Source organism: Talpa europaea, assembly GCF_964194135.1.
Source record: "Talpa europaea genome assembly, chromosome: 2".
In the NCBI taxonomy this organism is placed as follows: Eukaryota; Metazoa; Chordata; class Mammalia; order Eulipotyphla; family Talpidae; genus Talpa; species Talpa europaea.
Window position 1 is genome coordinate 24933351 of NC_140068.1, and position 13156 is coordinate 24946506.

The 13156-nt window shown below is 39.5% G+C and overlaps 1 protein-coding gene across 1 annotated transcript; it reads left to right on the plus strand.

Moving 5' to 3' along the window:
• Positions 1 to 10833: 10833 nt before the first annotated feature.
• LOC311186858 (trace amine-associated receptor 4) lies at positions 10834 to 11877 on the plus strand (the record flags this gene model as incomplete). The annotated part of the gene is made up of 1 exon (XM_084258065.1): positions 10834 to 11877. The coding sequence occupies one exon, from the start codon at positions 10834 to 10836 to the stop codon at positions 11875 to 11877; it is 1044 nt and encodes a 347-aa protein (XP_084114191.1).
• Positions 11878 to 13156: the final 1279 nt, after the last annotated feature.

Genomic DNA, 13156 nt, shown 5'->3' on the forward strand with positions numbered 1-13156 from the left:
TCAGAGAGAAATTTATTAAAGAGATGATTCAGAGTAAACTGAGGATTCCAGCCAGGGGAGACAGCACCAGATATTTCTCTGAGTGTCAGTCCCATCCTGTAGATGTTCTAGGTTCAGCAACATAGGGATTGTGCACATGGGTTACATCACAGAACAGGTAATTCTTCTATGGAAGAGAGAAAGGAGACAGCTGGTTATATTTTGGCAAATAGAAAAAAGGAGGGATGTTATATATAATATCAGAAGTGATCTCTTATTCTAAAGAGTCAGATATTATGAGAATTGCACAAGAACTTTAATGTATAAAGATCTTTCTACCCCAGAGGGTGCTTTTGCAGATGTGAAGGTCTGTCTGTACAACTTATCTCTGTTTCTTCCTCCAGCAACTCCCAGCCTGAGAAGGGACATGGTGGCCTTGGTGTGTTGACTTGGCTGCGTGACATTTCACAGCAAAACAATTACTTCTGGTTTTTTGTTTTTTCATTTGCTGACCTTCAGTCTCCGCAGCTGCAGCCTCAGCAGTTTCCCAAAATGGAGACATGTGTGATGAGCAATAGGATTTTTCTTTCAATTCTCACTGTGAGACATTAACAGACTAACAGAAACGTTCCTTTATTTCAAGAATTGGGAAGTACATGAATATATGTGATCATCATGTCCACATCCCTTCACACTTGGGGTTAAGTTGTGGGAGAAGAGGAAAAAGAGGGATAGACTGTTTTTGAATCCAATTTCAGCCTTAGGTCGAGTGATTAGGAAAATTTAGTTTTGGTGTTTTCTGCTCTCTTTGAAGCCCTTCTCTCTAAATATCAGGACACTCTAGGTCTATCCATGGAACATTACCTGGGCTTAACTGTGTCTCAAATGTGATTAGTGAGCGGACCTCCTGGTGGTGCAGTGGTTGAGCGCTGGGTTGAGAAGCTGCCCGCAGCCTCTGCAGCCCTGGTTAGATCCTCAGCTGCTCCCATCCACACCCCCTCCACCCCCCACTGTTACGGGGGTCCCACATGGCGCTGCTCCCCTCAGCAGTGTACTTCGGTCCTTCTGCCTGTTCTGCTCCCCGCTCTGGCTCTGGTGAATTCTCTCACCCGCGCTTGTGACTGTACCTATTGTTTGTATAAATTAAATAAATAAATAAATAAATCTTTAAAAAAAAAAAGATTAGTAAGGACCACTCTCCATCTTCAGTATGTTTTTCATTCCCCACAACAGTTTGTAGAAAATAAGTTGCATAAAAAATACATAATAAATAGCCATGAAATATTTTTGTGTTCATCAAAGGTTATTTACTAATCCCGTGTAACTTCTGGTCTTGAATAAACATGTCAGGCTGTGTCCAGAAATCCAAGAGGGCGTGAGAAACACTGTTACTGATACCAAACGCTGGCCTCAGTTTCCCTTAGTCAATAAAAGGAAACAGAGTTTGAGAAGAAGGAAGGTAATGTGTTGACAAATGAGGAGGGCAGCAGACTCAAGTCTGAAAGACCACTGTGCTGCTCTTTGACAGAGGGCAGGGTTATTTATACAAAGAAGTGAAACAAAAGGAAGATGGCAAGGGTTGGCATGTCCTTTTGATGCAGGCATATGGAGATTTCAGGTGGGTGCCTGCTTGCTTGGTTCACACCTGATGTTTAACTTATTATTCAGGTAGACCACTCCATTAAACTTCAAGAAGACAAACTTGTTAAATGCAACAGATAGGAATGCTTATCTAATGGGGCAGGAAGAGAGACCTGTCCTGTTTCACTGCATCACCAGGAGACTTCTGGACCCTCCACACCAAGGACCTCACCCAGTCATGCCTCTCCCTGACTCGCCCACCTCAGTGGAGACAGACACTCCATGTCCAGTGAGCCTTCTGCTGAGCGTGGCTCCCTCTCAGTCCCTCGTTTGTTTCTCTACTTGTGAATTAGTTTTTGACTCTAAAATATGGGGTGTGTTTGTGTGTTACAGAGTAAAAATTATTCACTACACTTCTGGAAGGTGAGAAGGTGACTCTTCAAGGGAGACTGCTCTAATGGGGTTTTTGTAATAGGGGAGAGAGAGCAGACTCCAATCTGAATCCAACAAACCCCAAGTGGGAATTTATACCCCAGGAACAGGGCAGGGCAGTGAATGGAAGTGACTGTGAGGAAGCCTCAGGGTTAAGGAATAGTGCTAGGATGACTCAGCAGAATTCTTGCTGAAGGCAGGCCAGGGAGGTAAGATACTGACACAGGTCAGCCAGAAAGTTGGAGGATTTTTGCTAAACTGACTTAACAGTATTCTTGTTCAAAGTGGATTCTACAAGGGCAGAGAGAGCAGCCCCAGCCTAGGCTCAGTCAAGCAGAGCAGATGACCCAAGGACTGATGGGACAGCAGCTTACAGGAGAGTGTTGCACTGACTGTCCAGGGGCTTCTCCAGAAGCTGCTTTAGGGGTTGCTTGTCAAGGGGAGAAGGGAACTTTGCAGGCAGTCAGTTCTAGTGTGTGGGACACTGGCCTGAGTACACTGAGCGCTGTCAGTTGATAAAAACTGTTGATTATAATGGAGTGGTCTACCTGAATAAACTTAGGTAGCCAGTGGCATGAGCTATGGTGCAGGGAAGCAGTCCCTAACCGTTGAGATGGATACTGAGTACGCAATACAGGATATAAATATTGATTTAGAAATCACTGTAACAACTCTCCCCTGGCCCATGTTAACTAGAGTTCTCACTCCTGGTGTCACCAATTTCCAATCTGTTCTGTACAGTTATCTGAAGCTGACACTTTTCCTTTTAAATACTTTACAGTTTCTATACTGGATCCCTTTCTATTTTCCTAGATGTCTCCAGTCTCTGTGTGGGAGGCGCTTTATCCTGGGGTGTTTCATGGTATTTTACCACAGCAGTGGGAAGTGGGAGGAAGGATGGTAGAAGGAGGGAGAAATCTGGGTTCCTACCCCAGCAGCCTCCTTGCTACTTTGCTGCAGGGCAGCTGTGTTCCTCCAGGAAGGGCCTGGGGAATGTGCTCCCTGCAGCCACCCTCTCCACTATAGGCTATAGCTGCTCCCTCCCCTGTACTTGGGCCCAGCGGATGGTTCCTTGCTGTTCTGCCTCAGGGCACAAGACTGTTTCTTGCAGGTTTCTTTAAATGCTGCCCACTTCCTTATAGAGAATCCCTTATTAAACCCTCTTCAATAATCCAGGCAGGTTGGACCATCGCTTTCCTGCAGGCCATCTGTTTCCTACCTGCTGGATGTAGTTAATCATTGCTCTGAGATAAAGTCTTAAAAATTTCCCCCAAGGTACCCTAGTCTGTACAAGCTCTGCTGGCCTTTCTTTGTATTTCCACATGTGGTTCATGCTCTGGGGCCCACATTCTTCAGAATCTTTGGCATCCAAGACTTTCCCCCAGTTTGCCCAGTCTGGGGCACACTCACCTTTCTCTTCCACTCTCAGGTTTCTTATTTGTTAGAACAGCTGTCATCTTAAAAACTTCTGGTGTCATTTTTGCAAATGGAAAAGATTATTTAAAGTAGTACTGATTTTTTAATTATTATTTCATTTATATAGTAATATTGAAAAATCAAGTGGGGAGGGAACACAATGGACTGTGTGATGGACTATGGGGGCCTTGGGGGTGGGTCTGCTACAGTAACAACACCTGAAGGGGGGGCCCTATGTTTCTATAAAATACTAAGAATGATGTAAACCAATGTTGCCTCAATAAAAAGATTTTAAAAAGAAAAATCAAGTCTTCCTTAAAAAACATATTTACCATACATTTTATTTCTTCTATTTTATAAAATTTATATATAACTTACAAATGGAATATGCTATTCTATTTATACATTTAGCAACTTTAAAAAACTTTAAAAGGGTAATAACAGTCTAGTTAATGTTGAACTCCCTTACATTTTATTTATGTCTAGCAAATACAATATTCATAGCCCTTTTTGATAATTTGTCAGATTAATACATAAAACTGTTATAGGGCAGGATGAGAGACATCCTGTCATCTACTGCACCAAGGAAAACATACTCCAGTGTGTAAAACCTTCAATAGAAAATAACCTTAATACAATTAGTGTGCAATCAAAAGAAAAGGAAGAATATAATTTCAAAATCAAGAACCCAAAGTTACCCAGCCCCTTGTGGATAAATGCCCAGGCAAATGGGGTTGGCCCAAAGCAGGACCACTGAGGCCCAAAAGCTTGCCACAAGTCTCAGGCCCCTTTTGGTGTGGACACATATAAAAGGGGCAGAAGGGGCCAGACAAGTCTGAAAGGAAAAGAGCAAAATCAACATCAAGATAAAAGCTGCTGGGCCTCCCCGTGGCGCAGCGGTTGAGCGCTGGGTTGCAAAGCTGCCTGCAGCCTCTGCAGCCGGTTCAATCCCCGGCTGCTCCCCGGCCACCAGAGGAGGGTCCCACATGGCCGCAGACCTCTCCTCCCGCCCGCTGCTCCCCTCAGCAGTGTACTTCGGTCCTTCTGCCTGCTCTGCTCCCCGCTCTGGCTCTGGTGAATTCTCTCACCCTCCAGCGCTTCTGACTGTACCCAGTGCATGTATAAACCAAACAAACAAACAAATAATAAATAAATAAATAAATAGGACATGCCTCTAGAAAATTAAAAAAAAAAAAAAAAAAGATAAAAGCTGCTGTTGTCAGCCTCCCCACGAGTCTCTCACCTATGTCTGTCTCAAGTGTCTCCTTCCTGGTGTCCCAAGTTCCTGGTAAAAGCCTAAAGCAGAGCAGCAAGCACGGCTTCTTCACATGTGTCTCTGTTCCACGTCCCTTCTCCAGGTCTTCTTGATCTCCCTCCTTCCTTCTCCCAGTCTAGAGTCTCTAGATTCTTCTTCCTGCTCATCTCCATCTTTCCTTGGGTGGGGCAGGGAAACTGGACCCTCTCCTTTCCCTAGGGGCTACCTTGATACAAAACTTCTCCAATGCTTAACTAACTTGTAAATTTAATGACTTATAAATGCATTGAATTCTAGGGTTCCTAATATTAAAATATCCTTTATACATTTAGAAAATTTCTCTTTTGTCTTTTAAGTTAAAAATAACAGCTAGATCAATTATTAAATATCAAATTTTAAATGAGAATTACAAATACTCTTGATAAATAAGCTTTTGAAAAATACTCTAAAATGATAGATTCTCTTAAATATTACCTAACTAAACATGACAAATGTAAAAGATTACTTTTAAGCTGGACACAAACTATTCTAATACTATGATCTTGATTTTCTTCATCATTTCTATATATAATTCAGAGCCTTTGGGAACAAACATAAACAGTCCTTATACTCTTCTTATAGATCAAATAAAGTTTTAATTACATTAAGCTTGAATAACAAAAATAGGGAAAAAGTTGTTTAGGAAAAACTATCTTTTTAAAAAGGAAACATGGTAAAAAACTTCAACACGAACTGAAGACTAAACACTAAAAATGTCTCCCTCTGATCATTGTCCTGTGGGTTTTTAGGCCTCTTTCCAGAGATAAACACTTTCTTATGTGACTTTCCAGTGCTGTTCAGGTATAGCCACATACCACTATATATGTACATGCCACTCTCACAAAATTAAAAAAACTGGCAAAGTGATAACCAGGCTACTCTACAACTTGGCTGCTGCCCTTAGTATTATGTCTTAGAGATTCATTCCATTTTAGGAAAGTTACAGCTGTCTGATTTTTTTTTTTTTTGAAAAGTCTGTAGAATGCTCCATTGTTTGGAAATATCATAGTTTCTTTAACTAACAAAATCCCTACTGTTTCTGGTTTAAAAAAAAAAATCAGAAAAAAAGACACAAATAGACCGTATTGAATGGGAGAAAATATTTGACATCATAGGTAGGACAAGGGAGTAATAACCAAAATCTACAAAGAACTCATACAACTTACCAAAAGGAAAGAAATAACCCAATCAAAAAATGGACAAAGACTCTAAACAGACACTTCTCTAAAGAAGATATAAAGATGGTGGGGCCTCCCTGGTGGCGCAGGCAGTTGAGCGCCACCTGTGAAGCTGAAAGCAGCCTCTGCAGTGCAGGTTTGATCCCAGCCAGACGGCGAGAATCCCACATGGCGAAGCAGACCTCTCCTGTCTTACCTGCTGCTTGCCTCAGCAGCGTATTTTGTCAGTCTGCCTGTTCTGTTCTCTACTCTGTCTCCAGTGAATCCTCTCACCTCCCACGCATCTGGCCTGTACCCCGGTTCTTGTATAAAAAAATAAATAAATCTTAAAAAAAAAGAAGATATAAAGATGGATAATAGCCACATTAAAAGCTGCTTGTCATCACTTAGCATCTGGGAAAAGCAAATCAAAACCACAACAAGATAACCAGCTCACACCTATGAGAATGGTTCATATCAAAAGACCAGAAATGAATGTTGGCAACAATGTGGAGAAAAAGAAACTCTATACACTGTTGGTGGGGATGTAGACTTGTCCAAACCGTATGGAAAACAGTATGGCGGTTTCTCAAAATATGATTCAGCAAATCCACTTCTAGGTATCTACCCAAAGAATACTAAGGCACTAATTCAAAGGGATATATGTACTCCTATGTTCACTGCAATCCTATTTACACTAGCCAAACTATAAAATAACATAAGAGCTTTAATCCAGAAAAGTGGATGAAGAAAGATCTGGTATATATAAACAATGGAATACTACTCAGCCATAAAAAAGATAATTTTTTTTGCCTTTGATACAATAGGGATGGAACTGGAAGATATTCTGTTAACTGAAGTAAGTCAGAAGGAGAAAGAAAAATAATATATGATATCACTTATATGTATAATACAGAGCAGCAAAACAAAGGGTCAGATAGAACCAGATCAATAACCAACCCTAGACATCTAAATATAAAACTGAGGCTAGAAGAGGGAGATGGAGAGAGAACCACGTGGAGAGGAGCACAATGAACTATGGTGGAGCATCCTGTGTGTTTGGTGGTGTGATGACACCTGAAGTAGGTGATGCTATACTTCTAAATCATTTATAATGGTGCAGCCAATGTTACCGCAATTAAAAGAAAAAGAACTGTTTGAAAACATCTAGCAGTTGGTATTAAGTGGAGTGAGTATATGTTGGATTTGAGCTAAATTTTCTCCTTCCTCCATCCTTCCTCTCTTCCTCCTTCACTTTCTTCCTTTCCTTCCTGCCTTTCTTTCATCTTTTTATTCTTCTCACCATTCCCATTGTGTGAGGCTGTCCCACATCGTTCCTCTGAAGGGACCATATCACTAAACTGATTCACCTCTCAGAGCCAATACTCAGGTGATTTACTGTAATCTCTTGCTGTAATAACACTGAAGGTTGTTAAAGGACACACCTGTCAAAAGCAGGATGCAGGTAATTCAATCTCAAGAGGCATGTCCTGTGTATAAATGCCGGTGATAGCACAGCCTGCCAAGAACCTGTGTTAGAGATTGGGCCTAAGTGTCTTTTCTGGAGACAAGTCAGTGGGGAAATGAGCCATGGAGCATGATGCACATTTGCTTGGTAAGAAAGCTTGGCAACACAGAAAAGTCACCTTTCAAAGATTTTAGCTCCAAATTTCCTTGTCAAACAAATTCTAGAAAACTTAAGGATATATTCCTAAAGTGAAAAAAAATCACATTTTTTTTTGCATGTTGATAGAATGAAACTTAAAATAGTGGTCTATAAAAATAATTTGAGAATTTAAAAAATCATTCAAATTACAGAGAGGAAATGAAAGCAGAGAACTTTCTTAAACCTACTTTGCAGCTAATCGCCCTTACCGAAGAAACTACATATCACTGAGATTTACCAAAGTAAGAGGAAATCATTATTTTTACAGAAATAGTCTCAGAGTGGAATGTTTGAGTTATATAACTTATAAGAGAAAAAAAATCTGCCTGAAAAGCAGGAATGAGGTGTCTTCTCTTAGTTTTTTTCTCCCTTATTTACATTATATTATTGAGCTTGTTAAACCCTCACCTTTAAATTTGAGGGAAATACATATGAATGTCGACACAACTTTAGGCATTCAATACTTGGGGAAAAATTATCACATGTCTTCTTTTTCATTTTTTCCCCAAAATTCTGAGAAAATTTATATTTTCAAAATCATTTCAGAACCCTTTGTCTCTTTTCTTATTCTGTTATCTTTCTTTTTTTTAAAAAAAAAAAAAAGATATATTTATTTATTTATACAAGCACTGGGTACACTCAGAAGCGTGGGAGGGTGAGAGAATTCACCAGAGCCAGAGCGGGAAAGAGAGCAGGCAGAAGGACCGAAGCACACTGCTGAGGGGAGCAGCGGGCGGCAGGAGAGATTTGTGCACCATGTGGGACCCTCCTCCAGTGGCCGGGGAGCAGCCGGGGATTGAACCGGTGATGCAGAGGCTGCGGCAGCTTTGCAACCCAGCACTCAACCGCTGCGCCCCTTATTCTGTTATCTTTCTCCTTTAAGAATTAGCTTTGAACTAAAAGGCAATGCAATTCTTGCCCGTCTCCAGAATTATCAGTAAGTATTTGTTTTCACATCCTGGCAAAATAATGAACAATTTTCTGTGCTTTTGTTTGGGATGCTGTCATTAATTTGGTCATTTGTTAAACTGTTACTGATAAAAAAGAAAAATAATGGCATAACAACACAATTCTATGATAAAAGTGAGATGTTATAGAGGAATTGGCTTTATTTTATTTCATTAAAATTTTACTGGATCTTTTTTGGTGATGAATTTCCAAAGGAAAGGAATCTCTATTCTGTTAAGTTTTTAAATAAGAAACAAAAACCTCACTTGTATTTAATTTCATGACAACTTCCTTTTCTTATTAACAAAGTAGCAGTTCAGCACACATATTTGATTTCCTTATTTCTTGGTAATGTTAGGGCAAGAATCTAAAATAAGGGCTTAGTTTAGCAATTAATTCATGTATAATCTTTCAAAGAAATGCACATTTGCTATATACTTTTATCGTAATCTGGTACTTAAATGTTTAAATTCCTATTATGTGTAACCATGCATTAATTAATACTACTAATTTTTAGCAACTGTTTTATAACCTGTTTCAAAAATAAAAAGTAAGCAGTGAAATTCCTTTTACAAGTAGAAAGTTAAATTTTATCAAACTATTCTGATATCAGACTTTCAAAAATGAAACGTAAAGCTTCAAAAATTGCACCATAATTATTGAAGAGTGTCTATTTTGTCTTAGGTTTGCAATGTATATGAATATGTAATTTCAAATATATGTTTTTGGGGGTAATTATTAGCTATCTTTAGAGAAAATAATTTTCAATTAAAGATTTTTTTAATTCACAAAAACAAAGAAAAAAAGGTAGGATCAATTGAGTTTATTAAAGAAAGTCATTAGATAGTCAAAGTGTCATTATATGCAGTATTTTAGAATTTAGGAATCAAAGTGATTTCTAATCAAATAACTTGTGCTGTGTCCCAAGATGGGTAGTCTGCAATTTATATTAAAACTGAATGAGACTTGCCTTCCTTACATTTTACTTTCCTCTGTTTGGTTTCTCAAGTTCAGCTCAATTGTATAATAGTTGATTGGATTGGTCCTACTCAAAAATATCTAAAGAACAATGCTAATCTGAGAAATTGAATTACTATATCCAGAGAAAATAAAATGTGCCATATGTGAAGTTTCAAATGATATACATTAGAAAAAAATGTTGAACTAGAGTATCAAATACTGTAAATATTATTTTAAAAGGAGCTTGTATTCTCATTAATCTCTTGCAAGTAAATCTGTGAGGACGTGCTTATGGGTTCATTTTCCCAGTGGACCAGTGAGTGTTAGTCTATTCTCAGGCCAAAGTTCACTTCCCCAACCTGCCCCTAGATCTAACAAACGCTTGTCATTGGTCATTGGTTACATATTCAGTCTTGGAAATGGAAAAGCAAATTACACACTTGTCATACTCTGTGTGAGTCGTTCCCATTATTTTCACATTTTAAGGGCAGCAGCATAAATTATATGAAATGACAGTTTAAAAAATGAACAAATCTGTATGTCCAATTGTTATCAATGTAATATTCAAAGTCTATGGACAAGACAACCTCCTCTTACATTTGTATACATGAATGCAGCTGCCAAATGGCAAGAGAGTACCTGTGAGATTTACAGAATCTATCATTTGAGATTATATATGTATAACCTTGTAGACTTTAGTATATTTTCAGCTTATTAATATGTTGCTCCCAATTCTAAAAACTATGTGTTCACTGTGGAGAGAAAAATGTCTTCTCAGTTGAATTGTATGTAGTAAGTGCCATGAGAAAATGCATTTATAAATACCCACAAAATTAAAAAAAACAACACAATCTTCAGATTGGAGTTATTCTTTATACTGAACATTAATAGTTCTATAGCACTAGCAAACTGATTAATTTAAATGAGACAGGGAAATTCTTGACTTGCATATGGATTTGGAAACTTGTGTAAGGGCAACATGTTAGTGCAATCCAAACATGCATCTACCTGGTTTACTTAGATAGTGTTAACTGGGTTACTTAGATGTTGGGTGACAGAATATTCACTCTGTTGTATTTAGTCTCTTCCTGGATTATGGATGGGGCTTAGACTAACTGGTAGCTCCTGAGCACTGGTGAGAAACAGACTCTCAGCCTTGATACCAGCATCAGCATCTGTGTTTTGCAAGATCCCCACACACTAAAGAGATGCCACACACACTAAAAGATGGGAAGCAATGCTCCTGGTCAGCAGGGAGTTCTGCTGAGATTGGAAATGCAGGCTGTCTGGCTTCTCTGAAAAGTTCCCTGCCAATGACTTTTATTATTTTTCCTCTTATTTTACAGAAAGGAGAACACAGTGCTTTTGATAAAATCTCACAGTGCACACCGGCACAGACAATGAATTCTCTTGATCTTTGGAGCCCCCCAGAAACAGAATTTTGCTTTGCTTTGGTTAACAATTCATGCTCTAGAAACGTGAGGTCGGTGCTGAGTGTGTGTGCCATGTACGCTGTCATGGTTGTGGCCATAGTGATGACCATGTTGGGCAACATGGTGGTGATTATTTCCATTGCCCACTTCAAACAGCTCCACTCCCCCACCAACTTCCTCATTCTCTCCATGGCCACCACTGACTTTCTGCTGAGCTGTGTGGTCATGCCCTTCAGTATGATCAGGTCCATCGAGTCCTGCTGGTACTTTGGAGACCTCTTCTGCAAAGTCCACAGCTGCTGCGACATCATGCTCTGCACCACCTCTATCTTCCATCTCTGCTTCATCTCAGTGGACCGCTACTATGCTGTGTGTGACCCTTTGCATTATGTCACCAAAATCACCATCCCCGTCATAGAGGTCTTCCTGCTCATCAGTTGGTCTGTGCCCATCTTTTTTGCCTTTGGCCTGGTATTCTCAGAATTAAACTTAATTGGTGCTGAAGATTTTGTGGCGGCCATTGACTGCACGGGCCTGTGTGTGTTGATATTTAACAAGCTCTGGGGGGTGCTTGCCTCCATTATAGCTTTCTTTCTCCCTGGGACTGTAATGGTGGGGATTTACATACACATTTTCACAGTGGCCAGGAAGCATGCTAAGCAAATCGGCACAGGTCCTAAGGGCAAACAGGTTGGGTCAGAAAGCAAAATGAAGGCATCCTCTAAAAAAGAAAGCAAGGCCACCAAGACTTTAAGCATAGTCATGGGGGTGTTTGTGATGTGCTGGCTGCCCTTTTTTGTCTTGACCATCACAGACCCTTTCATTAATTTTACAACTCCTGAAGATTTGTACAATGTCTTCCTCTGGCTGGGTTATTTCAATTCCACTTTTAATCCCATTATATATGGCATGTTTTATCCTTGGTTTCGCAAGGCATTGAGGATGATTGTCACAGGGATGATCTTTCACCCTGACTCCTCCACACTAAGCCTGTTTCCTGCACATGATTAAGTAGTGGTCTCCATCCTCTAAGATTTTTCCTGTAGGGAATCTTACATGATTTTTCTCCCAAAGGCAGGGCCATGGACTGATTATATAAGAAAGTCTTCCAGTTGGTCTGAGAGACACCTAAGCAGGAACAATAGATCTACCTTCCGAGTATATCAATGCTACCAAGTGGTCAATGTCTGGAGCTCTGGGGTTCTGAGGAGGGAACTCAAATAAAAAGAAACTCTCTCTCTCTCTCTCTCTCTCTCTCTCTCTCTCTCTCTCTCTCTCAAAGTTTGCTGATTTCTAAATTTCCAAAATTAAAAAGTTATCATTTCACTCCTTTTGCTTAGATTAAATAGGGATCTTCTCCTTTTATTTTTGTAAGCAGCAAAATAGGAGATAAACTTGGTCTTTAGACTCATTGACAGCCATGTATAAGTGAGTTTATCTAAATTTCTCTTGATGTTATTTACAATACTAAGGGAACTGGGGAGAGAGCTTGAGAATTCTGGAAGCCTGAATTATGGGGCAAGCAAATGACATGAAAGGGGAGAAGGTAGCTGAGAATTGTAGTTCCTTCCAATTTTATTGGTTTTAATTTAAATCTCATTTCAGAAAGAACTCATGTGAAGTCTGTAATACCAAAATAAAATAAAATGATCCTATTAAATGAAAATAAAGAGTAACGAGTTTAGAAATATATTCTTACTTTTTCTCAATATATACTTTTGATCTGAGGATGCAGTTTATGAGCAGACCTACAGGAGCTGTGTGGCTGTGGTATGTGCTTGCTAAGGCTCATCATGGTAGAACTTTTTCCACAAACTAAAGTTATTTCTTTCGCCCAGAGTTTTAGGATATTTCTTGCCTCTACAACTGTCTCTTCTCTCTGTCCTATTTGCTTTTCTCTTCCCTCTTCTATCCCATAAACTTACTTTACCAAATTATGTCCTATACTAAATTCTTTTCATTCTTCACCTCATCTTTCTGTCTCTCCAATCCTGTAGTTCTTAACCAGAGCCTATTTTTGCCCACTGGGGACATTTGAGACTGTCTAAAGATATTTTCAGTTGCCACAGCATGACGTGTATCTACTGATAGCTAGAGAGTGAGGTGGGGGGTTGTGTTCAAGTTCCTACAATAATAGAGTAACTCCCCACAACACAGAATTATCTGGCCAAAACTTTCAACAGTGTGATTAGTGAGAGTACCTGCTCTAATCTTATCTAATCTGAAAGCTGGAATGTTTTATCTCAAATATATTTGTTTTCTTTCCTATCAACCCTCGCCATACCCACTC